A 27,959-nucleotide genomic window follows, 5' to 3' on the forward strand; every position below is an offset into this window, starting at 1 on the left:
CAATTGGTAAGAACGGTCGGTAACCACAGTAAAGACAATTGGTAAAGACAGTAAGGACTGTCAGTAAAGACTCTAAGGACAATCGGTAAGAACAGTCAGTAACCACAGCAGAGACAGTCAGTAAAGACAAACTCAATTTACCGGGGGGCCACTGGAGCTAGGGTCTGGGTGAAGCTGGGCCGCATCAGGTTTTCCAAAAAAAACAAAACGCATTAATTAAACAAAAAATATTAAACAAAATGAATAAACTTTGCTTTGGTTCCGATTTTCTACAAGAAAAGCTCTGATAAAACATTCCACTGTTCTCAAATATCTTAATTTTTATTTTTGTACACAAAATAAGATGAAAAATAAATAAACAAATCAAGAATAAAAGAAAATCAATAAGTAATAAATAAATATAATAATAAAACGGGAAATAATAAAAACTTAAGAGACCACATATAGTTGGTGGTTAGACAAATATGGCCCGCGGGCCGCGTGTTTGAGACCCCATGCAGCAAAGACTCTAAGGACAATCGGTAAGGACGGTCGAGAAAGACAATCAGGACAGTCAGTAAAGGCAATCTGTAAAAACAATCAATCGGAAAGGACAGTCGGAAAGGACAGTCAGTCAGTATAATCAATGAGAACAGTCAGTAAAGACAATCGGTACGGAGAGTAAAAACAGTAACTGTGGCTAAGGACAGTCGGAAAGGACAGTCAAGACAATCGGTAAGAACAGCTGGTAAAGACAATTAGTAGAGGCAGTCAATAAGGACAAATGGTAAGGACAGTCGGTAAAGTCAGTAAGAACTGGACAAGCAGACACAATAGGCTGCGTTTTAACTTTCTACTTCTTTGGCGTCCTGCTGGGAATTGTGTTGGGGACCACCACCCCCCCCCCCAGGACCACAGTGGACAAAGTGGTGGTCCGGTGGACAGAAAGCCACTAACAGGATGACGTGAGCGCTGCGATGGCCGCAGGGCAAAGAGGGATTACGTCTGAGCAGTAGATAAACAGATTATTCCTAAAACAGAGTGGACTTTTTTTAACCTCACTTGCCACTGTCCCTCCGTCCCCTCAGCAGAGGAAAGACGCCTTTCTCTCCTTCTGCATCCTTTCATGAAGAGGTCTGGGGCGGATCCTCAATGTGAAGCAGAGGTAGAGGACAGAAACAGCCGGCAGAGACCCTCAGCCGCTGGACGCACTTGGAAGTTTTTATTTGTCCCACAATGCTCTGGACCTTTGGGCTGCTGCTTGTCCTCGCTTGCCAGGTCAGAGGTGAGTCTCATGAAGAAGAATATTTGCAGGATGAACAAACATCACAGCGTACTCGGCCATGAGTATTACTATTAGTATTAGTTGCCGGAAAATACATATGCTAGGAAGCCACTGTTGTTTTTTAAAAACGTCCCATCGTTGCCGTGGAGACTACGGCTCATCTCCTACGGAACATCAAGTTCTTCGATGATTGATGGATATATCCATGACCTCTGTTCACATCCAATCACAATCAAGCGGTGCTTCACGTTTTCTTCTTCCAATGCAGGCCGGAGCGCCAGACTGGATTTCAACTCGGACTCAGTTGTGCCGAAGAAGGAGGCTGTGGTCCCCTCTGATCCAGAGGCGGTGTTCCCCGCTTTGCCCGCGCCATTTGATGTCTCCAGGCGTCGACCCAAGAGGTCGGTATTTCTTCACTCCGGGGTGAGAATCTGTCCTCAGGAGAGCGTCGACGATGTTCTGGCCAGTCATCAGGCGTACTACCAGCTCAGAGGTACGGCCGCCCCGCCCCAGCCCCAGCCCAGCGCTTCATGACTCCTGACGGACGTGCGGTCTTTTTTGTCAGTGTGTCAGGAGGCTGTGTGGGAGGCCTACAGGATCTTCTTAGACCGGATTCCTGGGACCACAGAGTACCAGAGATGGGTTCAGGCGTGCCAACAGGAGTCATTGTGCATCTCCGACATTGCCAGAAACTTCAGCAGCTCCGAGGAACACCTGAACCTGATCCACCGGGTGAGCTGCAACGGTATCTTCTGTGGCTTGATGTGGTCGTTGCATGTCCGACATGGTGGCAGACAAGGTGGCCGTAGCATGCTAAACCAGCTTGCATCATATTAGCATAGCACGTTTGGTCTGCCGGAAAACAAGGTAACACAACATGCTGAGGTAGTACTTCATAGACACTAAAGATGCTTGTTTCTTGCAAAAGTACTGCCAAGTAGTAGTAAGAAGTAATGTACTTAGTTGTATGTAAATCTAAGAGTAATCCTTATTTACTGGATCGATGTCAATCATGTGTGTGTTGTTTTGTGTTTTGTGTGCGTGGGCAGAGGATGAAGCGCCTGAGAGACGAGAGGCAGCCATCGCAACGGTAGGCATCAATGTTCAAGGAAAAACTCAAAATTTGTGTTCATGTACTATTCAAATTCATTTATTATTGCCCGAGCGATAACGGTGCAAAGGCCCTCTGGAAACGACTATTATTATTATTATCAATCCGCAACTTTCCTCCCATCTGAAGCAGCCATTTGGGGAGAAAACCATTGGTCATACAAACTAGTCCCATGAGCCCCAATGGAAAACCAATATGAGACAGTTGGGCGATGATATATTGCGCAACAATTTTGACTATGCCTCACGATGTGGGTGGGGCATGACGACAAACTTCATTGGTTTGATATGATGGAGACGACACCTTGAAACTACACTTCCTGCGAGTGTATCAGTACAACACAATGGTGACAGGAACTTGAAACCGATTTCCTTTGAAGTGGGGACAGGGACAGTAACTCCTACGTGCCCACCGACTCATGTGAACTCCAATTATTTTTATAATTCTTATTTTTATTTGGGGTTATTGATTTCTGATTATTACCGTATTTTCCGGACTATAAGTCGCACTTTTTTTCATAGGTTGGCTGTTCCTGTGACTTATACTCCAGAGCGACTTATAAATGTTCCATAAACACTGGACACCTTTTCTGTTTGTTTATTTTTTGTGTAGCTGAATAACCATTGTGTTAGCATATCTTACACCTATTCAGCCTGTTCTCTATTCTTTTATTGGTAGAACTTGCCTTCCAAGAGGACGTAATGTCTGTTTTGGTCAAGTAGTTTGGAAAATAAATTACCCGCAAAAAATGCCACTTATACTCCAGTGCAACTTATGTATGTTTTTTTCTTAATTATGCATTTTTGGCCTTGTGCGACATATATTCCGGAGCAATTTATAGTCCAGAAAATACGGTATTTCCATGTTGTCTGCAGAGACCAGGTGACTCCTGAAAACGCTCCCCTTGTTCCCAACATGGAAGGTAAGAACTGGACTACCTAGGACTACGGTTTTTGGACATGCTGCACACACTGTCATGATGTTCTTACAATTATCGTACCAGACATTGCAGTTCTGTCAAGTCCAGAAGTTCCATCAGGTCCAGAAGTTCAGACAGCCACCATCGTCCTCATGGGCCAGACTACTTCCTCACCAAGCCCCGCCCCCGACGAAGAGTGGACTGCCGAGGAGGAGGTACCAGCACCGTGCATGTGTTTGTTGACGGAGACAGGATTGATCCGAAGGGACACGGTGAGGCCAGCATCAGTGCTAACCTGTGCTAACTTGTTGTCCCAAAGGACTCCGACATTCCTAACGTCGTCCCTGAAAGTCTGGCAGAGCAGACGGTGGAGTTCAGCATCGACTTGGTGGATCCGGGATACCGAGAGCTGCTGGATGACCCGGACTCACCTCAGTACATAGACCTGGCCCACCACCTGCAGGACCAGGTACAGAGAGTTTCTAGATCCGATTCTGGTGACTCAGAGAGAGTTGGAACAGATTTGCTTCAAGTTGACAGTAAAGAAGCTTTGGGTGTCGAGACAGAACATTAGGGGTCCATGTCCTCCTCCCAAGAGGTTTGGTGTAGCGAAGGGAGTCAACGTCAGGTCCTTTCCCAGCAGGAAGTTACCCGATTGTGCTCCAAAGACGATTATGTCACTCAACAGTCCAGCAGGCTAAAGATAGACGGCGGCCATTCATGCGCTCCCACATGATGGCGCCCTGCCAGACGATTAGCGACTTCGCTTTCAAAACAAGTCTTTCTTTCACAGATGCAGCACGTTTTTGACAAACTTCCGGGATTTAAAAGCATCCATGTGCTGCGGATCAGGTAAGAGTCTTGGTCTTGGGACATCGGCATTCTGTCCAGGGCTAAATGACGAGCTCATCGCTAAGATCCGTCTTCTCTCATTGTTTCCAATGCAAGCGAGATGCAAGATCCTGACGGGTAATTCTTCTTTTTACCGTCCTAGCCTGCGGGACTTGTTCACGTCCCTTGATTGTTCTGTTTTACTGTTTACGTCTTTGTAGCGTTCCAGTCCTCATAATTAGAAAGTCCTGGTTTGATTTGTTTCGATTTGCGTCCTATTCAGGGTTGGCGGTATCACCGTCCACTACTCCCTGGTCTTTGAGACCACCTCCTCAGAAATCCACACTGATGCGGCAGATGCCGGTCCAACATCATCACCAGACTCCAACCTCAGGGAGATGGTGAGAAAAGCTCTGCGAGAGGACGCGTCTCTTCCAGTGGACTTGGACTCTCTGAACTTTGACCCAGGTATGCGGTAGACTTCCCACACACTGACTTTCTGGTGACAAAATAAAATCTACATACGTATATTTTTGTCAGCGGCTGCCCTTCTGGCACAGACGTCATCCCCCTTGGCGGACGTTGGCGTGGAGGTAAGGTGACATAACTGATGTGAGAACATGAAGTCGGCCAAGGAGCTGCACGATTCCGATAATTCTGACCATGTAACTGTTCCCAGGCCAGCGAACCAGACTCCCACAACGAATTTGAAGTCTTCACCGACGAGCCACGGGCACCTAAAGTCGAACCGGCACCCCCCCTCAGCCCCTCAGAGAAGGAGAACGCCCTGGTCACGCTACTGGATCCCTCAGAGGATGACTTTACATTTGCACCAGAAGCACAAGATCCATCCGACGTGGAAGAAGAAGAGTTGATCATTTCTCATAAGATTGAAAGCATCCATCATACGGAAACTGGCAAACTAATTCGAGACGACACAAACTACCCAACGAGCCCCCCCACCATTGTGGATCTGGTAACCCCCACCGCACGCATTTGGCCCAGCACATCTTCTGGTGATGATCAAATTTTGGCTTCGGGACTCATCACCACCACTTGGCTGGCAGCCGTCACAGGCCAGACGCCCACTGAGTCCATGGAGGTTGTCCAGCAAGGAACAGAGTCCCTGCCAGACTTCACAGCCCCGATTGGGGACGTCAAGGACTTACAGGCGGAATCATTAGAAGCACAGAGAGAGTTAGCGGTGGAAACTGCTCAAGAAGTCCTTCAAGTTTCTGAACCAGACATTTCCCAATATGACATGACGGATGTTTACATGCCGGAAGAAGAGATGGCACAAAACCAAGAAGTTGTGGTTTTTGAGCTTCCTGGAATGGAGGACAAGGACACAACGACACAAGGGTTGGCACTAGAAGCCCAATCAGATGATGTGCTTGAGCAGAAGGTAAAGGTTGAGGAACCACCTGAGCAAATAGAGGAAGGTACAGTAGAAGTAACAAAGGTTCAGGAAACACAAGAAGGACAAAATGAAGCTTTGCATCCAGATGAACAAGATGTAAAACATCAAGACACTGGACCAGATGCTTCAGAGGAAACAATATCAGCTGTTCTGGAAGATCCATTCACTATTGGTCCAGAACAACTATTGCCCAATGTTCTGGAGGAAACATTGCCTGATGTTTCTGAAGAACTTCTGCCCGATGTTCCTGAGGAAAGGTTACCTGATGTTTCAGAAGAACTTTTGCCCGATGCTATGGAGGAAAGGTTACCTGATGTTTCAGAAGAACTTTTGCCCGATGCTCCAGAGGAAACATTGCCTGATGTTTCAGATGAACTCTTGCCCGATGCTCCAGTAGAAACATTGCCTGATGTTTCAGATGAACTCTTGCCCGACGGTCCAGAAGAAACATTGCCTGATGCTTCAGAAGAACTCTTGCCCGATGCTCCAGTAGAAACATTGCCTGATGCTTCAGAAGAACTCTTGCCCGATGCTCTCGAAGAAACATTGCCTGATGTTTCAGATGAACTCTTGCCCGATGCTCTAGAAGAAACATTGCCTGATGTTTCAGATGAACTCTTGCCCGATGTTCCAGAAAAAACATTGCCTGATGCGCCAGAAGAAACCTTGCCTGATGTTTCAGATGAACTCTTGCCCGATGCTCCAGAAGAAACATTGCCTGATGCTTCAGAAGAACTCTTGCCCGATGCTCCAGAAGAAACATTGCCTGATGTTTCAGAAGAACCGTTACCCGACGCTCTAGAGGAAACATTGCCTGATGTTTCAGAAGAACTCTTGCCCGATGTTCCCGTGGAAAGGATACCTGATATTTCAGAAGAACTCTTGCCAGATGTTCAAGAGGAAGGGTTACCCGATGTTCCAGAAGAACTCTTGCCTGATGTTCGAGAGGAAACGTTACCGGAATTTTCAGAGGAACTTTTGCCTAATGTTCAAGAGACAACGTTGCCAGATCTTTCAGAAGAATCAGTTCTTACAGATTCCACAACAACAGAGGAGAAAATGGTTGATGTTAGGAAAGTAGTTGAAGATGTCACTGTGGTTCCAAAAGAAATAGTACAAGTTGTTGAAGTTCCTCCAGTGTCTCAAGAAGAACTAGAGAGAAATGTGGAGGAGAATGACGTTGTGACAACAGAATCACAAACGCCGGCTATTGTTTCAAAACATAGCAAAGATCTAGTTCTTGAGGAACCACATCCAGGGGAAATATCACACCAAACTCTGCCCCCGGATGCATTTCCAGAAGGACGTCCTGAGGACATCTCAGACGGACACACAGTAGATATTCTTGAGGCAGAAACTGAGGAAGGAGGTGACAATTCGAATTGGATCGAAGCACTAGAACCTCAGGACGTTGTGGTGACTCTCTCAACACCAGCGGAAGGGATGTTACAGCGAGAACTTGAAGTTGATACCGCAGAACCAGAAAGCCAAGTGTTTGCTGTTCCTGAGCCGGATGCAGAACCAGCAGCTGAATCCATCAAGGTCTTTCCCCACGTTGAGGCAGAGGAAGATCTTCTTCTCAGCGAGAACACGGGTGATGTTGTATCTGAGTCTTTTCAACCTGTCCGACCAGAGGACAATATGCCCGTAATTCCTGTTGAGGTCCATCTGGGTGATGAGGTGGAAGGTGGACCGGAATTCCAGGACCCTGATGGTGTGAGCAGTGGCGGGACCGCAGAACCAGCAGAGTCTTTGGATCCAGCTGGTAAGTTGAAGTCAGATGACCCAACAGCAAAACCGTCTCTGCATTCGCTTCACCTTTTCTCCATCATTTCAAAAAAGGTGTGACACCCCTTGAGGGGGGCGGCGCATCTGAGGAGGCTGAAGAAGATGACGCCAGTGTGACAGCGACACCAGCTTCAGTGGTGCCACCAGCAACATCCGCTGCTGGACCGGACTCCTATCATGGCCCAACTGTGGACTTTGGACTCTTTGAGGTGGCAGAGGTCCCCGGACCAGGTGCAACGTCCGTTATCGATGAAGACCTGAAAGTGGCCGAAAAGCAAACCAGCAAACCGGCTGTGGTCCCCGAGATTATACAGGCCCCGGAAGAGGAATTGGATTTAGCGGACACGATGACAACCGAGTCACTGGACGAAGGGAGCGGCTCGGTCGAGCAGCAGGTGTGGGCGAGTGTCACCGCCCCACCCCCGATAAGATACCTGACCACGCCGACCACGACGACGGCCAGCCACGGCCGGGAGCTGGTGGTCTTCTTCAGCCTGCGCGTGACCAACATGGACTTTTCTGAGGACCTCTTCAACAAGACATCACCAGAGTACAGGTCCCTGGAGGACACCTTCCTCAACTTGGTGAGTCGTTTCAAAGTTATGCTAAAATGGACCAAGAGGTCTTCATGAAGGCTTTGGTTGGCAATAATTTGTCCCCCGTGCCCCCCTGCCCCCCCAGCTGCTGCCCTACATGCAAGCCAACCTAACGGGCTTCAGGAACTTGGAGATCTTGAACTTCCGCAAAGGCAGCGTGGTGGTCAACAGCCGCATGAAGCTGGCCAAGTCGGTGCCCTACAACATCACGGAGGCGGTCCACTGCGTCCTGGAGGAGTTCTGCTGGGCCGCCGCCGAGCACCTGCACATACACATCGACAGCCGCTCTCTGGACGTGGAACCAGGTGTGACCTTTGAACCCGCTAGCCGCTGAGCTGAATGTCCATGAACATTAAATCTGATCATGTGACCCTTTGTGACCATTCCCCCCCGCAGCCGACCAGGCCGACCCCTGCAAGTTCCTGGCCTGTGACCCCTGGTCCCGCTGTGTGTCGGACCGCCATTCCCTGGAGGCACGTTGCCAATGTGAGCCGGGTTTCGTGTCCGCGGACGGCCTGCCGTGTCGCAGTGTGTGCGTCGTGCAGCCCGACCGCTGCGGGCCGACCGCCGAGTGTCACGTGGAGCCCGGACACGGTGCCGTGTGCAGGTGACGTCAGGCTCCAAACACCAAAATATATTATTTTACATATAAAGATTATTCGTATGGATTTAGACAACCGGTCATGTGATCCCACTCTGCCTCAGGTCCAAAAGCAGCCATGAGCTGGTGGGTGCTTAGAAGGTCATAAGACCACACCAGCAGGTAGGAGGAGTCGGGTGGTCCCCGGGGGGGGGGCTTCTTTCATTTCATTTCATGTTCTACAAAGTTCATTTTTTGTCTTCACAGAGTGGAGAACATCCAGCAGGAACATCTTGGTCTCTTTTCTACCGTTTGTCAAATGAAGACGTTAGCTTGTCTCAACGAACTGTCGTCTTCACGTCCTCAAGGGGCGTTCATGGACCAAACATAGCGCTTGCAGTGACATCATTGCCAGCTATTGTAGTTTCTCCAAAGGGGGTGGGGGGGTTGTCTTTTCAAACATCAAAAACAAAGTTGAAGTCAACCATCTTGTCCTTTCTGTCTCGCCTTAGCAGGACACATTTAGAAAGACACCCACAAGTCCAGGTGAAACACCAGTGCGTTTATTGAAGAGGAACGAGAGCGGAGGACGTGAGACACGCGTGGAGGTGAAACATGGCAGCGGCCCCTTCATGGCACCCCGCCTTCATTTGGCGTTGGCGACACAGACACAGGCGTGATGCTCACGAGGCGTGCTTCAGGCCGGTGAGGCCCGTTTCAAAGCGTCTCGTGAAAAGGGGACGACATGGCTTCACGTGCACATCGCTCGCGCTAGCTTATTGCTAAATCTCTTTCCAAAACAAACTAGCGGGCCTTATGCTGTAGAAAAAAGATCCAGTGTGCTTCCAGTTCCAAAGATGGCTCACAAGGTACCTGACCAGCGCTTGGTCGGCACCAAGATGTCAGAACTAATCATGTGACGGCGAAGCTATCAAGTGATTGATTTTTGACATGAGTTTCCCTGTTGAAGAAGCTTACACTGTTGTTGCTAATGCTAATGCTAATGTAGCCAGCTGCTAGCTAGCACGAACCACGTATGTCCAAAAGAGTGCTGATGCCAATACGGCGAGTATTAGCAAGGACAGCAGCTGGATAGCATCACCATGCTAACGTTAGCATCATGTGCAGCTGTTTTTGTTTGTGTGAATGGGCCGCCGTGTTGCATAATCATAATAATAATAATAATAATAATCATTAATGAAAAGGAATGATTAGAATGAAGAAATAAGTACGATTAGACGCCAATTAGCAACGCTCGCTAGGGTGATGTCCATGTAGACTTAAGGCCTCGTCGTTACAGAAAACGAGTAGACGTCTTCGTTATTTTGCCCGCCTGGCTCCACCTCCTCCCAGGAAGCAGAAGGCAGCAAGAAAGAAGAAGAAAAAGGACAAGAAAGGAAAATAAACACGATTCCCTGCGTTAGCTCATTAGCTTGCTGTCTGGTCCCTTGGCTAGAGGCCCGGGGGTGGAGGTGGGGGTGGGAGGGCCTCATTTAAACATGCTCTGCAACATGGCGGTGGCGTAGGTGGGCCGCGCCTGCCGGCTCTCGATGGCGCTGCGGAGGTACTGGATCCCACCGCAGCGTTCCCAGATCTCCTCAAACTGCCTGGGCAGGATCTCGGCCCCCCTCTTCCGGGACAGGCCCGTCTCGTCCAGGCTGAGCTCGCACATCTCCATGTCGTCTTTTCCTGGGAAAAACAACAAGCACGTGACTTTGGCGCTGCCCGAAGCGATGAAGCGGGCCGGACTCACCCGCCACCAGCAGGATGGGATGCTTGTCGGGATGCAGCTCCATCTGCCGGGCGATCCAGGGCCCGTCAAAGTGGGCGTACCACCAACCCTTCTTCTTGCTGGTGGGGTCTTTGTACTGCTCTCCCGGCCGGATGAACGGGATGCGGAAGTAGCGCTGCTGCCGGGTCATGGCCACCTCGTACTGGCGGGCCGGGACCGGGGGTGCCGGGTTCTGCTGGGCTGTGGAAGGGATGGCCAAACAAAAATGTGGGTGAGCCACACCCGGTGGACCATGTCCATGTGGACCACCATGCAGGACAGCGCCACCCGCTTGTCACTTTCACACAAGGAAGAACTCTTCATGGGGGGGGGAGCTTAGGCAGAGCAGCAATTAGAAGCTTCTAGATGGACCAATCAGACTCCTTTCATTACAGCTTGTGTGAACAACATCTGGACCCGGGTTGGGTCTCTGCTAGGGTCAGTGAGGATGAAAGGCTGTACACTGGTTCTGGTTCTGGAGCAATGTGGACTGGGAAAGGGCTTGCCTGAAGACGGGACGCTAACTTTTTTTTTTTCGTCTTCCGTCTTCCGTCACGTGATTGGACAAACGCAGCCAGAACCCTCACAGCCACCTTTCCCTCCAGCAGAAGCATAAAAAATCACATACTAGCAGGTTGCCATGGAAACACCTCCCCCTCCCTTCAAAGAAACTAAAAAAAAAAAAACCCAAATAAATCCAGCAGGGATGAGTGGGCAGTGGGGATGGGGGGGCTAAATGGGGGGCGGGGTTAGTAGTGCTAAACACTAAATGACCACTTACGTGCTTTTCTCACAGGAGGCGCATGACCTGGAAGTAAACATGGCGTCACACACGCACACACGTCAGCTACGGCAAGTGATGCAACACACGTGCGTACACACACACACACACACACACAGTGATGTCAGTATGGTGCCAATCCTGTGTAATGACACCCTTTAGTAACGTGTGTAATAATAATTAATTTTGGTCATCAAATGTGGAGATGGGTGCCGCCCACCATTTTACTCGCCACTCAACAATATCGCTTGTCAGACATCCCCTCAGTGGACAGTAAAAGCTGTGTGTGTGTGCGTGCGTGCGTCACACGTGTGCAGACACATATTGGAGGAAGGTGTCAAATTAAGAGCTCATCTTATTATACAGGCTTTTATTGTGAAGGGTTCGGCGGTCGCTAGAAAACATTTGGGATGGGAAGTACCGTAGTCGGTGACGGATTTGGGAGCCCTCTGGTCGGCGTCGGTGGTGTTCCTCTTCTTGTTCTTGGACTTCCAGGCGTGGTAGACCTTCAGGCGGCGGTGGAACTCCTCCCTGCAGGCGGCCAGCAGCTCGATGTCTGCGGACGACACGCCGCACAAACCCCCGGCATGAAAAGATGACTCAAAGCGCTTGCCGACGTGAAAAGCAGCGTCAACTCACCACAGGAAGTGTTGATGGCGTCCCGCAGCTCCGCATACTTCCACTTGCTCAGCTCGTACTTTTTGGCGCCGGCGACGGCTTTGGACGCTTGCACCTGAGGACCTCTGAGACAGGGAAGACACAAGGAGGATGCAGGAAGTCAGCGGCAAACGTCCCCAGCAGAGACATCTCCGCTCAAACTCAGAAAGTAGATGGGCGGGGCCAGCCGACGGCAGCGGTTAAGCGTCCTTTACGGGGTCGGAACCAGACTGCCGCGTGAGTGCCATCAAGTTCAGACAAGCATGGCTGACAGGAAGTGAAAGGGAAGGGGAAAAAAGGGGCGGGGGCAGACACGTTCCCGCCAAGCCTCCAACAAGATGGGAGTCGGGACCTGGCTGGTCCTCTAATCCCTTTCACGACTAGCATCCTAACCGGACCTGCATGTGACGTCTGGACAGGAAATGACCTCAATCTCTTTTCACAATAAAAGCATTGCTCATGGATGCATTGATCGGCGCTATATCAATAAATTGATCAGAAATATATTGGAGATGATTGACATCAATCAGTAGTGATCAATCAGAAGCTTGTTGAGGTTGACACGCACCTCGCCAGCAGCTCAGTCATTTCCTGGGCCATCTCCTCCCTACGGGTCAGAACACACTTCATGAGCTCAGCGACCTTTCACCTTTGCCGACCATGAGCTGTCGTTCACGGGAGGCGGGCTTTTAACTTAAAAAGATAGGTGGCGTTTCCATGGCGACGCGACAGAGGCGTGAACAACGGTGCTGACTCAGCACGAGACTAAAAGGTGGCGCTGTTACCTACATGGTCAAACTCTTCACTTTCAGACCCGCGGCGCCGCTGCAAACAGAAAACCAGACCAACGGTGAGACGAGCGGCATCGACAACCAATCAGAAGAAGACGTTTGATCAAAGATGGATCCAAAGAAGTCCAGATGTGATCATTCTGGACGGGCCAGACATGGTGACCATCAGGTCCAATCAGAGTGAAAGACGCCGCGGCGGGTGGTACCAACATGCAGGGGTCACGGTTACGGGGGTGGGGGGAAGGGGGCGAGGTTAGAAAGTGGGAGGGGTCAGAGGGGTTGTCAAGTTGTCTTACGCTGCTCGTTCTGGAGAGGACGGAACCGAGGATCCGGTACTGGGAGAAGAAGACAAGACACAGAAGAATAACGTTAAACAGGAAGTCTCGTCTTCGTCAAAGAGGGCAGAAGCCGAGCCAGGAAGGACTTCAAACAAGTTGATCATGTGACGCCTGTCATTCAAGTCATTCATTGCCAGATTGATCCCGGTCCAGGTCCAAGTCCCGGTACCGTTTGGCACATTTCAGTGACGATGTTGCGGTGCGTTTGTACCTGCGAAGAGCGGCGTCATTCTGAGCCTCGTCTGGGATAAGCTCCGCCTCACTCTGGGCGATCCTCAGAGCCAGCTCGCGGTCCCGCCTTTCCTGCTCCAGGACCGCCTGGCGGGCCAGCTCCTCTTCCCGCTCGGCCTGGAGCTGCAGCTCCATCTCCATCTGGACACATGCGCACGTGTTCACTGCTTAACAAATGGTGTCCAAAGTGTGGCCCGGGGGCCATTTTTGGAAAAAGCTGGTTCACCCGAAGGCAAAATCCAGAGGAACAAACCCCCGGAGTGCAATGACCTCCACATCGGAGAGACCAAACGAGAACAACAAAACAAAACTGACCTGCAGCTTCCTCTCCTCCTCCTCCCTCGTCTTCCTCTCCTCCTCCTCCTGCTTTCTTTTCAGCTCCATCTCAGCTTTGCTGAGGAGGAGCAACACGTCAATCAGGAGTCTTCAGGAACAAGACATGACCTTATGAACTTAAGCTCCTCCCACTTACAGACGTCTCTCCTCCTCCTCCTCCTTGCGACGCTGCTCCTCCTCCTCCCTCCTCTTCTTCTCCCTCTCCATCTCCTCCTGGATGCGCCGCAGACGCTCGCGCTCCTCCTCTTCCTTCTTCTTGTTCTGCATGGCCGTCAGCAGTTGCTCCGAGCGCGTCACCAGCGCCCGGTACTCGTGCTCGATGTCCAGGCGGGACATGATGGTGCGCTGGTGAATGAAGCGCCCCGTCATACATGCGCACGGTGACATCATCATCATCATCAGGTGTCACGCCCACCTTGATTTTGAGCATGAGGGCGTCGATGGCGGCATCCAGCTGGTTGATTTGTTTGCTCATCTCCTCCTTGCCCTCCTTCAGGCCCGCCACCACCTCGTTGAAGCGCGTCATCCTCTCCTTCAGGTGGCGCACCTTCACCAGGCCGTCGATCCTGAAGCACACAAGAGTGCACGTTAGCATGCCACGACACGTCGCTGACAGGGCGCCAGTTCTTCTTTCGCCGTCCCTCCGTTAAAGCTGCAATCAGATGCCCACTCCCCACCCCACCCCCACACGATGGGTGTGGGAGGGAATAAACTGGGTGTGTGCACGGTAGACGATGAAGGTGAGGACAAGGGACAAAGAAGAGATGAAGAGGAAGAAAAAGGTGAGAAAGGGTTGAGGCGCCTTTGTGAGAGGATGAGAGGCCTCATGCGGTCACATGGACACGTCAGACACGCCCCCCCCCCCCCACGAAGAACGGTTGAAGAACCTGACCCACCGAGGTTTGTGCTTCTTCTTGCAAAGCCACATGCGCACTGTCTTCTGCATGCTGATGCAAGCACTGGTCCTGTACAAGATCTTGTTCTTCACTGCACACAAACACAAAACATAAGCTGCTAACTCAGCACCGCTCCTTTTTAGGCTCCGCCCACTACAAATATGCTTGCCTCCAAAGCCGAGCATCACACAAACGCACACAACTCAACCTGCTGGTGGCAGCTTGACAATAACGACTGCTAATGAATGCTACCAGTGAATGCTAATGACAGATGCTAATGACTTAATAATAATGAATGCTAACGGAAAAGCTAATTAGAAATGCTAATAATAGATACAAATAATCAATTTTAAACTAATAGCCAAAGCTAATGACATTATGCTAAATAATGCTAATAGGTGATACAAATAATACATTTTAATCTGATAGCGAATGTTAATAACATTATGCTAAATAATGCTAATAGCGAATACAAATAATCCATTCTAATCTGATAGCAAATGCTAATAACATTATGCTAAATAATGCTATTAGCGAAGACAAATAATACATTTTAATCTGATTGCGGATGCTAATAACATTATGCTAAATAATGCTAATAGCGGATACAAATATACAAATAATACATTTTAATCTGATCGCGAATGCTAATAACATTATGCTAAATAATGCTAATCGCGGATACAAATAATCAATTTTAATCTGATAGCAAATGCTAATAATATTATGCTAAATAATGCTAATAGCGGATACAAATAATCCATTCTAATCTGATAGTGAATGCTAATAACGTCATGCTAAATAATGCTAATAACGGATACAAATAATGCATTTTAATCTGATAGCAAATGCTAATAATGTCATGCTAAATAATGCTAATAACAGATACAAATAATCCATTTTAATTGGATAGCGAATGCTAATAACGTCATGCTAAATAATGCTAATAAGGGATACAAATAATCATTTTAATCTGATAGCAAATGCTAATAACATCATGCTAAATAATGCTAATAACAGATACAAATAATCCATTCTAATCGGATGGCTAATGCTAATAACGTCATGCTAAATAATGCAAGGTGCTTACGTTTGATGACAGACAGCGCACACCACTGAACCTTCTTCCAGCGGCTGTGAATGAGCCAGGTGTTGACCTTCTTTACCAGTTCTGCCAGGTGATCAGGGTCAGACTTCATGATCTGGTCGAACTCCGCAAACTGGAGCCAAGCGGAGGGAAAACAAACTGGTCACGTCCCAAAAGAAGCTACACATTCCGCTGGGCCAAACTGGACTCATCCGGTCTCACCTTGCCGGGACGGAAGAAGACTCGGGTCAGTCCAAACTTGTAGTCGTTGTCATCGAGTCCGAGAGCTTTGAACAATGCCTGGAACACAAGGAGCGCCATGAAGGTCACACTGATCTCCAGTCTCAGCTGGACACGATTACACTAACCTTGCAGAACAAACGCGGGTCAAGGCGAGTCAGTTTGGGGGGCATGTAGTTCTGATACATCTTGTAGAGTTCGTGGAAGGGAGCCCTGGAGGGGAAGCCGCCCTGCATGAGGTCCAGTACGGAGACCATACCTGCTCAAGAACCACAGTCTGTGTTGTAACCTCATCAATTCTAAGACATAAGTCTCAATTTGAACATCTTCCACAGCTGGCTGATTATTATTAACAAGAGCTGTCCCAGAAGACCTCCTTCTGTTTCCGAGTTGACTTTTTTTGTTGCTCTCCAGCACCTCCTGGTGGCGTTGAGCAGCTAATTACTCTTAGTAACTATTGCACACCTGTAATGTGTACTCATACTCCAGGACAAAACAATGCAGCACTCGTGCTTTACTAGAAGACTACACAGTGTGGCACTCGTGCTTTACTAGAGGGCTAGACAATGCAGCACTCGTGCTTTACTACCAGACTAGACAGTCAGCAGCACTTGGCCTTTTTTAGAAGGCTGAACAATGAAGTAATCCTACTTTATTATAGGACTACAAAATGTGGCACTCGTGCTTTACTAGAGGGCTAAACAATGCGGCACTAGTGCTTTACCACAGGATAGTAAGTGTCACTACACAGACTACACAGCGTGTAGCGACGACTACACAGAGTGGCACTCGTGCTTTACTAGACCACTTCACAGAGTGGCACTCGTGCTTTACTAGACGACTACACAGAGTGGCACTCGTGCTTTACTAGACGACTACACAGAGTGGCACTCGTGCTTTACTAGACCACTTCACAGAGTGGCACTCATGCTTTACTAGACCACTTCACAGTGTGGCACTCGTGCTTCGCTAAAAGACTACACAGAGTGGCACCCGTGCTTCACTAAAAGACTACACAGGGTGGAACTCGTGCTTTACGAGACGGCTAATCCAGGCAGCACTCGTGCTTTACTAAAAGTGTGACTTGGACGTGACTGACTGACCTGAGCACTGTAGCTGTGAGAGGATCTGAGCTCCCTCAAACTGGTGGCTGACCATCTTCAAGTTGGGTTTGATGCAGCGTATGAAACTGGAGCCCTGAGCGCCAACAAGAACACAAGGTCACCTAGAGGTCATCATGCAGAGGTGACATTTGGACAGGAAGGGGCGGGGCGGGGAGGTCACTGACCGTGCTGCGAAGTTTGTCCAGCAGGATGTTGAGCTGAGTCTGCCGTCACAAAAAACACAACAACATCAACAATGTAGTCTCAAATGTCGTGTGTGTGTGTGCGCGTGTGCATGCGTCACCTTAAATTTGTTGCCAACACTGATGAAGCTGAGTTTTCCCGCCCTCTGCTTGGCGTCTTTGCTATTGTTGGAGGTGTCAAAGAGCTGGCGGACGAAGCTGTCCTTGGACTCGCTGACCAGACTCTCCAGAGACATGTGCAGGGCGTCATTGTTCTTCTCCACAAACTTTGTCTGAGGACCAACAAGTTGAAGAGTGAGCGTGTCTTCATGAACATCACACTCTTTGTTTGAGAGGAGGACACACCGTCTCGTAGCAGACGGCTCCAGCAAAGTGCCTGATGATAAATCCTTCATCGTCCCTTACGTTCCTGTGGACAGCCAGCTTGGACTTCCTGGGTATCTGACACACACACACACACACTCATCATGACGAGCAGATACAAAAGCGTGACACATGTTGAAGGACAAACAAGATGTTCATCACGAAAAGCACTTCCTGTTTCCTGCTTCACTCACGGTTAGGCGGAAGTGGTTCTTGTGTTTGTTGTGGACCGTGTCAGTGAAGTGCTGGTCGCTGGGCTGGGGGAGGCGGTTCTCCTCATCCAGGATGTCCAGGATGCCCAGCACCTTGGCCTCCACCAGGTCTGCAAGCAGTGGACATCATGGATGGATGGATTTCACTTCATCACTTAAAATTGGTGTCTCCAAAAATGGGGGCCCCATTGTGTGCGTACACAAGCTTTATAAGTGAGGGTCCAGGTCCCATATCCATAAGTTCCATGTTTGAAACCAGTGAAGGTCTGGACAAGTGGTTTTCCTACCTATGCAGTCCTGGTTATCGACATAGTGCACCTCGTTGACTCCTAACCCCTCCCTCTGGTACAGTTCTTGTTCCTGAAACATAAAGGACACTTTCATTTGGGAGGGGCGTGACAGGGTTCGGGTGGGGCATCTGGTCCAGGAGGATCTGGAAGGCGGCTCTGACCTCCTTGAGGATACGCTCGTTGAAGAACTGCTGCAGCTTCTCGTTGCAGTAGTTGATGCAGAACTGCTCAAAGCTGTTGTGTTCAAAGTACTCTGCACAGGAAGTGACATCAGTCAGCGGTGACGCTCCGTCCCGACAGCGGGAGAGCGGCGATCGTGTACGTACCGAAGCCGGCGATGTCCAGGACCCCGATGAAGTTGGCAGATGAGTCAAAAGGGAAGCACTGGTTGACCCTGGTGACCACGTGGTCAAAGAGACGGCTGTAGACCGCCTTGGCCAGTGCGTCCCGGGCGTTGTTGGCCTGCTCCACTTTCAGAGGAACCCTGAGGAGCACAAAGCACGCCATCGAACACGGGGAAGAAAACACCGAGTCCTAAAGAATGAGTGAACGTGCATGCGCCTACTTGATGACCGTTCCTTTGGTGCCCCCTGCTGTGGTCAGCATCACCCTGGTGGTGAGGCTGACTCTCAGGTCTTCGTCCTCCAGGCCCAGCAGCTCAGCACAGCGGTCCAGCGCTTGGCTGGACTGGTTCTTGATGGCGCAGCCGCCTGGCGGACGACAACACGCTGCCGTTAGCACGAGAACAAGACCCGCTGAGCGCTGACGTTTTCCCCCGCGAGCTCACCCGAGGTGCTTCCGGCCTCCTCAAAGTCCACGTTGCCCAGGTGCAGCACGCCCGCCACCACTCGGAACAAGTCCAGCTTCTCCGTGTCGTCCAGGCCGATCTTCTTCATGGCCACAATCATGCGGTGGAAGTCTCCTTGGTCGTCCAGCAGCGGGTCCTTCAGGGGTCCCGACTTGATGTGCTGCACCAGCGGAAGCGACACAAGGACTCCGTCCATCACTTTCATTCTCTGTTGCTGAATCCCTGATCCTGGCGTTTATCACATCCGGAATCCAGAATGGAATACTGCAACAGTATTCCTTACGGTGCAACATCCAGAACCCTCAACAACTCAGCTGCTCGCCTCCTCACCGTCAACACATGACCCCGGTCCTTAAAAACCTCCACTGGCTTCCCGTCCTTCTCATCGCCTACAAAGCTCTCCACAATCTGCCCCCCCCCCATACCTCATAGACCTCCTTCATCCACACAATCCCCCATGCCCCCTTCGCTCCTCAGACTCCAACCTCCTGGCACTCCCCTGTAAGACCAAGCTCTGAACCTGGGGAGACGCAGAGCCTTCTCCATCGCTGCCTCCCACCCTCTAGAACTCTTTGCCCCATTCACTCCGTGCTTGCCCCGACCTTCAAAAAACAACTCAAAACCTAACTGTTTAAATCCGTTTTTAATGTCTAACTTTTTAACCTGACTGCTGTGCCCCGCCCCGCCCCAGCTCTGAATGAATGTTTGGATATTGTATTTTAATGCATCTTTTACTCTGTTTTTACTCTACTCTATTTTTATTTCTTTTTTTTCTACTGTAAAGCGTCCCTGAGTACTCTGAAAAGCGCTATACAAATAAAATGTATTGTCATTCATTCATTTTCTACCGCTTTTCCTCACGAGGGTCGCGGGGGGTGCTGGAGCCTATCCCAGCTGTCCTTGGGCGAGAGGCGGGGTACACCCTGGACTGGTGGCCAGCCAATCACAGGGCACATATAGACAAACAACCATTCACACTCACATTCATACCTATGGACAATTTGGAGTGGCCAATTAACCTAGCATGTTTTTGGAATGTGGGAGGAAACCGGAGTACCCGGAGAAAACCCACGCATGCACGGGGAGAACATGCAAACTCCACACAGAGATGGCCGAGGGTGAATGTATTATTATTATTATTAGTAGTAGTAGTAGTATCAAGACTACAAACGGAGAACCCACACCAGCTCGCCGCCTCTCCCCTGCAGCAACTCCAGAGTAGAACAAGGTCCAGCCCCTCTCGAGGAGTTTTGTTCCAGAACCCAAACTGTGGGTCGAGGTGAGACCGACTATGTCTAGTCGGAATATGTCCAATTCCGTGAGGAAGCCATCCTCCTTCAATTTGAGAGGAGTCAGTTGAGGTGGCTCGGGCATCTAGTCCGGATGCCTCCCGGACGCCTCCCTGGTGAGGGGTTCCGGGCATGCCCAGTCGGGAAAAGGCCCCGGGGCAGACCTAGGACACACTGGAGGGATTATGTCTCACAGCTGGCCTGGGAACGCCTTGGTGTCCTCCCGGTGGAGCTGGAGGAGGTGGCCGGGGACCGGGAAGTCTGGGCTTCCCTACTGAGACTGCTGCCCCTGCGACCCGGCCCCGGATAAGCGGAGGAAAATGGATGATGGATGGACAAACGGAGAACCTTGGACTGGTTGTGTACAGCAGAATGAAGCATAATCATTACTGTGCTCTACTGGTTCCACCATCTTTCTTTACTGCAAGATTGTTTGAAGCTGTGGTAGTGGACTGCAGGGTGGGGGTGCGGGAGAATGCAAGTCACATTATATGGAAAAGGGGCGCTATTGGTGCCTTTTAGGTGGAATAAGTGGTTCCCATATGTGCAGTAATAAGCTAGTTTTATCAGTTTTTATACACTTAGAACGCACACAAAAGAGGTTTTCCTTCAAGGTACAGCATGGACTCTACCTCGGGACTCTTGCGGTTCTGTAGGATCTGCTTGTCTGTGTCTTTGGAGGCAAAGAAGCGAGTGCATCCTCTGTTCAGGTACTGCAACACACACACACACACACACTTGTGAGACATCATCATGGACCTTCAGAACCACCTTCCATCCAAGCAGTGTTATCTGGTAGCTACTTAAGGACCAGCTTGGTTTTTTTATTGAGTATAAGTGCCCCCATCCTGTGTTTGCACACCCCAGCTACAGGCCCAGGTCACATGTTCTCTTACCCTAAACGTGTCGGGTGAGCTGAGGTAAAACTTTTGGCGAATGTCCTCGGGAGCGCCGGCACACAGTCGGTAGAAGATGTGGTAGTTTCTCTCCTCTGAGCTTTGCCGACAGATGCGCGACTTCTCCAGCAGGTAGTGGGACACAAAGCCGCCCACCACGGCGTTCTGTTCATGCACGCACGCACACACACACACACACAAGGTGAAGACGATGATGGCCTCGGCTAAAGAAAAAGCAAACTGAAGGTTCTTGTCATACCTTTTCATTGAAGTGGATTTCCACAAATTTTCCAAAGCGGCTGCTGTTGTTGTTGCGCACAGTTTTGGCGTTCCCGAAGGCCTCCAACAACGGGTTGGCTGGTTGGGTCAGAACCAGAAAAGTCACACACGATCATCCAGAAGAAATGCTGACTCATGCAAAACATGGCTGAAAGGGTGAGCCATACCCTCCACTATCCTCTCGTCGATGTCCTGGCCCGTCCCGTAAGATGATGTCAGGTACCTGTGGGCAGAGACGGGGTGATTGATGGTGTTTCCATAGCGACGACCCATCTGCCTTACCTGAGAACAAACTTGGTGTTTTCCGTCTTCCCGGCGCCAGACTCCCCTGAGACGATGATGGACTGGCTCATCTTCAGAACTTTCATGTCCCTGTAGGCCTTATCAGCTGCACACACACACACACACACACACACACACACATACAGTGCCAAATGACAAATAGCAGGAAATGCTCATTCCGCCAAAGCAGCCACTCACCAATGGCGTAGACGTGCGGCGGCAACGTGCCCAGCGACCTTCCACGATACTGCTTGATGGTCTCCGGTGAGTAAAGCTTTGGAATGTCATAGTACGGGTTGACGGCGATCAGGATGTTGGCCACAAACGTCTGATGACGACAACAAAAACACACACATTGCAAGACCGAGCACGTGGGCGAAAATCATGCAAAAAAAAAATAAAACAAGCTGCATTTCCTCATTCCGCCACTGTGTGTCACTGTCCCGTCATCATCACCACCATCACCATGATCTCCGCCATGATCATCATTGTTCTATAGTAAAGAACAGGGGTCAGCAACCTGCGGCTCCAGAGCCGCATGCGGCTCTTCAGCCTCTTTATTGTGGCTCCCTTTGCGATGCTTGAATATTTTTAACACCCGAGTGGGGAAAATGCACGTCTTTTGTAATGAGTTTTAAAAAATCCAACTTTGTCTGAGACCATGAATGCATCCTGAGTGAGTTCTGACTGCTATCCAGTTCAGTACATGAAGAAAAACAAGTAATACTTACCTACAAATCTAAAAAATAAATTCGAGATAATTTAAAAACAGCGGCATGGGAACTTGTTTTTACGTTTACAGTAGTTTACACATACATTTATGTAAGTTTATCTCCAAAACTAGCAAGAGTACTCCAACTCGTCTTTTCTTATCTGAACTACTTTGATACCCCCAAATTCCCTCCAATGTTGTTTTAAACATACTATATGTTTTGCGGCTCCAGGCTATTTTTCTTCAGTGGGCATTGGGTAAAATGGCTCTTTTCATAGTAAAGGTTGCCGACCCCTGGTATAGAACAATGTCGAGCAGCTTAAATCAATCTTTGCTTAAGGATTTCAATACCAAAAAAGAACACGGCGAACGGCTTCCAGTCAACTTTATTTTTCACACTTCCACCACCAGAGCACAGCACACACACTGATTCCCGCACTTCCTGGTTCACAGGTCATGCTCAACCCGCCCCACATAGCTGGCCAAACACATGCCTGCAACAGAAGAACCAACTGACATAGCATACACACCTATTCCAACGAAGACACAAGCGTACAAATACATGTATTTAATTGTGTTGTATTCAGATATCTTTTTATCGCTTGCAATTATCACTGTTTTTCATATGTACATGCTGGCGTTCGTGGTTTCTCTCGTGTGTATATAATCTATACACACGAGAGAAACCACGAACGCAGTTGGTTCTTCTGTTGCAGGCATGTGTTTGGCCAGCTATGTGGGGCGGGTTGAGCATGACCTGTGAACCAGGAAGTGCGGGAATCGATGTGTGTGCTGCGCTCTGGTGGTGGAAGTGTGAAAAATAAAGTTGACTGGAAGCAGCCGTTCGCTGTGTTCTTTTTTGGTATTGAAATCCTTAAGCAAAGATTGATTTAAGCTGCTTTTGTATCAATATAAGCAGACCAAATTGGCTGGCGGGAGATGAAAAGGGCATCGTAGTAACCGGATTATCATAATAACCGGGTATCGTACTAACTGAACTAATTATATCATAAAAGACTAGAAATTTGCCGGGAAATGAAAATAGTATCGTAATAAGCAGTAATTCGTTATAACCGATATCGATATAACGAGACTTTACTGTACTTTAGAGAAGACTAATGATCTGTTGCCCCCAAGGACTAGAAAAACCGCATCTGGTCCAGAAATTAGGCATTAAGGACATGAAGGACAATGTTCAGCTTAGGTAGGTTTGATGGACGTTGATTCATGGCGGTGTTGATATTTTTCATACACATTCTTTGATTTGATAGAGAGGCATACCAAATCCCCAACAACGTGAATTAGTAAGAGACAGGAAGTGAAATCTCTATTAGATGACTGCATGCAATCACAGCAGCACTCCTACTCACATAGATTTTGTCCTTGCTGTATCTGACGCGCACGTTGTTGAGCAGCGTGGCTTCGTTGAGGTACATGAGGGAACCTGGGGGGGGGGCACGAGATAGACGTCTTCAGCACATCGGCGCACATCACATCACAACATCGGCGAGGACAAACTCACAATTGTCCTCCACATGCTTGTTGACGTCGTCCTCCGCAGGAAAGACTTGGTTGACGGCAGCCAGAAAGGTCTGCAACGAAACAACACCTATTTAGTCGTCATAGTCGCTCAGCTTAGTGGGCGTGGCCAAACATGCTCTTCACACATTCATCTTAGTGGGAGTGGCCAAACAGGCTCGTCACATTCTGTAGTGGGCGTGGCCAAACATGCTCTTCTCACATTCTGATTAATGGGCGTGGCAAAACATGCTCTTCACCCATTCAGCTTAGTGGGTGTGGCCAAACATGCTCTTCTCACATTCTGATTAATGGGCGTGGCCAAACATGCTCTTCACATTCTGGAGTGGGCGTGGCCAAACATGCTCTTCACATTCAGCTTAGTGGGTGTGGCCAAACATCCTCTTCACACATTCTGCTTAGTGGGCGTGGCCAAACATCCTCTTCTCACATTCTGATGAATGGGTGTGGCCAAACATGCTCTTCTCACATTCAGCTTAGTGGGTGTGGCCAAACATCCTCTTCACATTCTGCTTATTCTGCTCAGTGGGCGTGGCCAAACATGCTCTTCTCACATTCAGCTTAGTGGGCGTGGCCAAACATGCTCTTCACATTCAGCTTAGTGGGCATAGCCCAACATGCACGGCACATTTTGATTAGTGGGCGTGGCCAACCACGCTCTTCTCACATTCAGCTTAGTGGGTGTGGCCAAACATCCTCGTCATACATTCTGCTTAGTGGGCGTGGCCAAACATCCTCTTCTCACATTCTGATTAATGGGTGTGGCCAAACATGTGGGTCACATTCTGATTAGTGGGCGTGGCCAAACATCCTCTTCACATTCTGCTTATTCTGCTCAGTGGGCGTGGCCAAACATGCTCTTCTCACATTCAGCTTAGTGGGCGTGGCCAAACATGCTCTTCTCACATTCAGCTTAGTGGGCGTGGCCAAACATGATCTTCTCACATTCCGCTTAGTGGGCGTGGCCAAACATGTTCTTTACATTCTGTTGTGGGCGTGGCCAAACATGCTCTTCTCACATTCTGGTTAATGGGCGTGGCCAAACATGCTCTTCACATTCTGCTTATTCTGCTTAGTGGGCGTGGCCAAACATGTTCTCACATTCAGCTTAGTGGGCATGGCCAAACATGCTCTTTTCACATTCTGATTAGTGGGCGTGGTCAAACATGCTCTTCTCACATTCAGCTTAGTGGGCGTGGCCAACCATGCTCTTCTCACATTCATCTTAGTGGGCGTGGCCAAACATGCTCTTCTCACATTCAGCTTAGTGGGGCGTGGCAGAACAGGTGTGCCAAGACAAATAAAGACACTAATGGTTTTTCCCTTGCACACTCCTGAGGAAAGGAGAATGATACAAAGATGTCCCTGCACTCTAGTCATGTGACTTCATCTAAGCGTACAGGTGTGTGTGTGTGTGTTTTTACAATGGCTTCCTTCACTGCATGCCTGGCTTTTCCAGAGAAGAGAACAACAATGGCACCGGCACGGACGTGGCTCACCTTGCCCTTCTGCTTGAGCGGCTCGATGGTGAGGCTGTCGGCGCCGATGTCCACGATGGTCCCCAGCTGGAAGCCATCTGTCGGGTGGGGCGCCCACACAGGCTTGCCGTCCTCCATGGCGCCGCTCGGGAGGTTCTGGGAGAAAGCGAACCACAGTCAGATGTGTTTGGGACGGACGCTTTCTACTACCTAAGTGCGACTTTAACGACTTTGGACGCGCGGATCGACCCGATTGCCAAGCTCTGCTGCCTGCATGTCACATGACCAATTAGACATGTATTGATTGGCAGCCAATGGCGTCACTGTGGTGATGATGTAACAGATGTCAACATAATCACTGGGTGACATCATTATTTGATGTAAAAGAGGGAAGTGGTCACATGATGGCTGACGTTGTCCAACCAACATCAGCTGATTCAGTGGACGGCGTGCAGGCCCAGCGTCCCATTGGACAAAAAGCTCATTGTTGGACCTGTGAGGTTCTGTTGGCGGGTCGTGTGGGGAAGACAATCCATGAGCTCACAATGAGCGCGGGCGGCACCGTGAAGTCATTGGTTGGCCGTTTTCTCTTCACACACTTCCTGTTTGACGAGGACACGTGACAGCGGCCATCTTCTCCACCTTTGCCCGGCCGATACGCTGCTTATCTTCTCTATCATCATCATCCTTACTTTTCTGCCAGCGCAGCAGCCTGGCCACACCCCTGAAGCAGCAGGAAGTTGTCACCTGACACATTTACACAGACGCACCTTATCTTATCTTAAAGCCACAGCCTGGCCACAAGATTAGGTACACCACCCTCAGTGACATTGCGTCAAAATATTCAAAACATATTCGGTGTCAATCAAAGGCGACACGGTACCTAATGAAGTCAACGGCACAGAGTCCAAAGTGTCACATGACCGACATCCTCATTGGAGGCCAAAGAAGAGCAGTAAAATCCATGAAACATTGACCAAGACTTAGCACACGTCACATGACAACCTCATGCCATGCAACTAGACGGGCCTGAAGCGCACACGCACTGGGTCGCCAACAGGACGGACGAACGTGACCTCACCGGCAGCTCTTCCGCACCAAACTCATTCAAGAGTGGTCACTCTCATTTAAGGCACTACTTCATGAACGTGACATTTCCCATCATGCACCTCTGCAGCCTCCTGCAACATGGCAAATAAACGTCAAAGATGGCGTACCGAATCTCGTAACGACTCGTGCGTCAGCCGCAAGACAATAAAAGACTGGCTTTCCCGATCAGGACTTTGACCCAACTTGTTCCTTCACCAGGAAGCACGGAGTCTTGTCCTGTTGGGAACATGATCACTGTGTGTGTGTGTGTAAACTTCCAAGAGGATTTATTGGGAACAACAAAGTTTCCATTGAGATGTTGAGAAGCTTTGCGGTGCTGACAAAAAGAAAGAGACTTGTTACATAATCACACATCCAAGCAGCAGCACGCCTGACTGGACTTTGACCGTGAACGCACCCCTCAATATGCAACGTTTAGCAGCATCATCTCCACCATCAACCACTATGGCCGTCTCTCAGCTTTGCATCCATGCAAAATACACACGGGGGAAAAACACACTTGACTTCCCCCGCAGCAACACGCATTTGATTCCCACCCAACAAAGCAAGACGTTTGTCGATGACGAAGACTGCCATGTTGGATTCGGCATGAATGTTATCCTCTCAGCGTGGAGCTGTTGAGAACATGCTTGTTCAAAAGTCCGCTCTCGCCACAATGCGTTGCAATGGCAGCGCTCTTTAATTCAGCCCACAAATGAAGCCTCTCTTCAAATAAGAGACACAATACTTCACCACACCGGTGCCGAATTTCAGACAGATGACATATTTGTAGAATACACGCCTGACGCGGTCCGTACCTTAACTAAGTCAGCACACAACAATAAGTAAAACCAAAAAGCAGTGTATTTTGAATGCGGTCTGGTGTTGGCGATAAAATGGAAATGAGTGTTTATAATCGGCGGAATAAGACAAAATAGAAGTGAATAAGAGAGAATACGACTCCTATTGTTTTTGCTCCATGGAGAACAGAGCGGTGTCAGGCTCCGTAAGGGGCCGGCTGTTAGGGCTCTGTAGCCGCCTGCTAGCTAACCTCGCCGACAGCCAGCCTGCCGTCGTTGCGGCCGCTGGGACCTCCGCCAAGGTTCTTGTCCTACCTTTCAGTGAGCGGAACCCCGCAAGCTGCCCCCTGGAGAACAACGACCCAAGTGAAGCTCCGGCAGGTATCACCAGCTGATCCGTGCTCGCTCCGGCAGCTTGGGCCGCACTGTGCCCGCCCTCAAGCCTCCGAATCCCGCAGCAAACCTGGGAAAAGAGGGCTGGGCGGATCGAGTCTAATGTCGATAATAACGATACCAAGGACAATTTCTGTATCGGAGCGATGCTCGAGTGATTATTAGATGGTTATTTTTTTCTGTTGTCTTCTATGCATGGAAAATTGATGAATAGGTGGTTGGATATATACATATACTTAAATATACTGTATGTATATAGAGACATATACACACTAAATGTATATATTGTGCATTGTCTTGTACTGTTATATTTCTATACTATCCGGTAATAAGTTGTTCCATACTAAAGTACTTCAAATGATTTATTTACTTATATCGTACTACTGACCAACAACAAATTGATGGCAAAAACATATACAACTTGGACGATCTTGATGATCGATAATACCGGTGCTGTATTTACTCGGTATCCAATCGATATCAAATTAGCAGTATCGGCCACCCCCACTGAGAGAGTGGCCCGTGACGCCAGCAGCTGGGAAAGTCGCCTGTTTTGAGTGTTGGCCTGTGGGGGTCGCTGTCCGTA

General features: G+C 49.4%; 2 protein-coding genes across 11 annotated transcripts; one reads left to right on the forward strand and one right to left on the reverse strand.

Moving 5' to 3' along the window:
• Nucleotides 1–624: 624 nt before the first annotated feature.
• Nucleotides 625–12,677, forward strand: LOC131137894 (uncharacterized). Of its 4 annotated transcripts, none has more exons than XR_013629420.1 (19): nt 625–1,264; nt 1,533–1,757; nt 1,830–1,996; nt 2,314–2,354; nt 3,251–3,297; nt 3,379–3,509; nt 3,614–3,763; nt 4,088–4,146; nt 4,243–4,263; nt 4,409–4,593; nt 4,666–4,718; nt 4,805–7,310; nt 7,388–7,917; nt 8,015–8,234; nt 8,326–8,536; nt 8,635–8,692; nt 8,777–9,214; nt 11,077–11,150; nt 11,557–12,677. XR_013629420.1 is itself a non-coding variant. In XM_058086300.2 (17 exons), exons 1-16 carry the CDS (start codon nt 1,216–1,218, stop codon nt 8,666–8,668), a joined length of 4,629 nt encoding a protein of 1,542 aa, XP_057942283.2. In that variant the 5' UTR covers nt 625–1,215; the 3' UTR covers nt 8,669–8,692; nt 8,777–10,999. The 4 variants fall into 4 exon arrangements, 1 of the variants encoding a protein (XP_057942283.2); XR_013629419.1 differs by having other exon boundaries at nt 11,077–11,132; nt 11,428–12,677; XR_013629421.1 differs by lacking the exon at nt 11,077–11,150 and having other exon boundaries at nt 11,557–12,676.
• LOC131137903 (unconventional myosin-VI) lies at nt 9,057–27,440 on the reverse strand. Of its 7 annotated transcripts, XM_058086313.2 has the most exons (36): nt 27,296–27,440; nt 25,113–25,247; nt 23,597–23,666; nt 23,445–23,518; nt 21,561–21,690; nt 21,363–21,468; nt 21,248–21,303; nt 21,061–21,158; nt 20,802–20,966; nt 20,538–20,618; nt 18,596–18,776; nt 18,374–18,518; nt 18,135–18,292; nt 17,970–18,061; nt 17,806–17,878; nt 17,501–17,628; nt 17,289–17,384; nt 17,045–17,215; nt 16,926–16,964; nt 16,741–16,834; nt 15,766–15,896; nt 15,620–15,697; nt 15,401–15,530; nt 14,311–14,401; nt 13,830–13,980; nt 13,551–13,759; nt 13,394–13,472; nt 13,059–13,219; nt 12,806–12,844; nt 12,508–12,543; nt 12,287–12,325; nt 11,701–11,804; nt 11,483–11,617; nt 11,062–11,088; nt 10,263–10,481; nt 9,057–10,198 (listed from the first exon to the last, which is right to left on the reverse strand). In XM_058086313.2, exons 2-36 carry the CDS (start codon nt 25,227–25,229, stop codon nt 9,999–10,001), a joined length of 3,903 nt encoding a protein of 1,300 aa, XP_057942296.2. In that variant the 5' UTR covers nt 25,230–25,247; nt 27,296–27,440; the 3' UTR covers nt 9,057–9,998. The 7 variants fall into 7 exon arrangements, with proteins under 7 accessions (XP_057942296.2, XP_078650713.1, XP_057942304.2 ...); XM_078794587.1 differs by lacking the exon at nt 12,287–12,325; XM_058086321.2 differs by lacking the exon at nt 11,062–11,088.
• Between the last annotated feature and the right edge of the window lie 519 nt (nt 27,441–27,959).

The sequence above is a fragment of the Doryrhamphus excisus genome, linkage group LG11 (genome assembly GCF_037039965.1).
Source record: "Doryrhamphus excisus strain RoL-2023G ecotype Guam linkage group LG11, RoL_Dexc_Guam_v1.1, whole genome shotgun sequence".
NCBI classification, from domain to species: Eukaryota; Metazoa; Chordata; class Actinopteri; order Syngnathiformes; family Syngnathidae; genus Doryrhamphus; species Doryrhamphus excisus.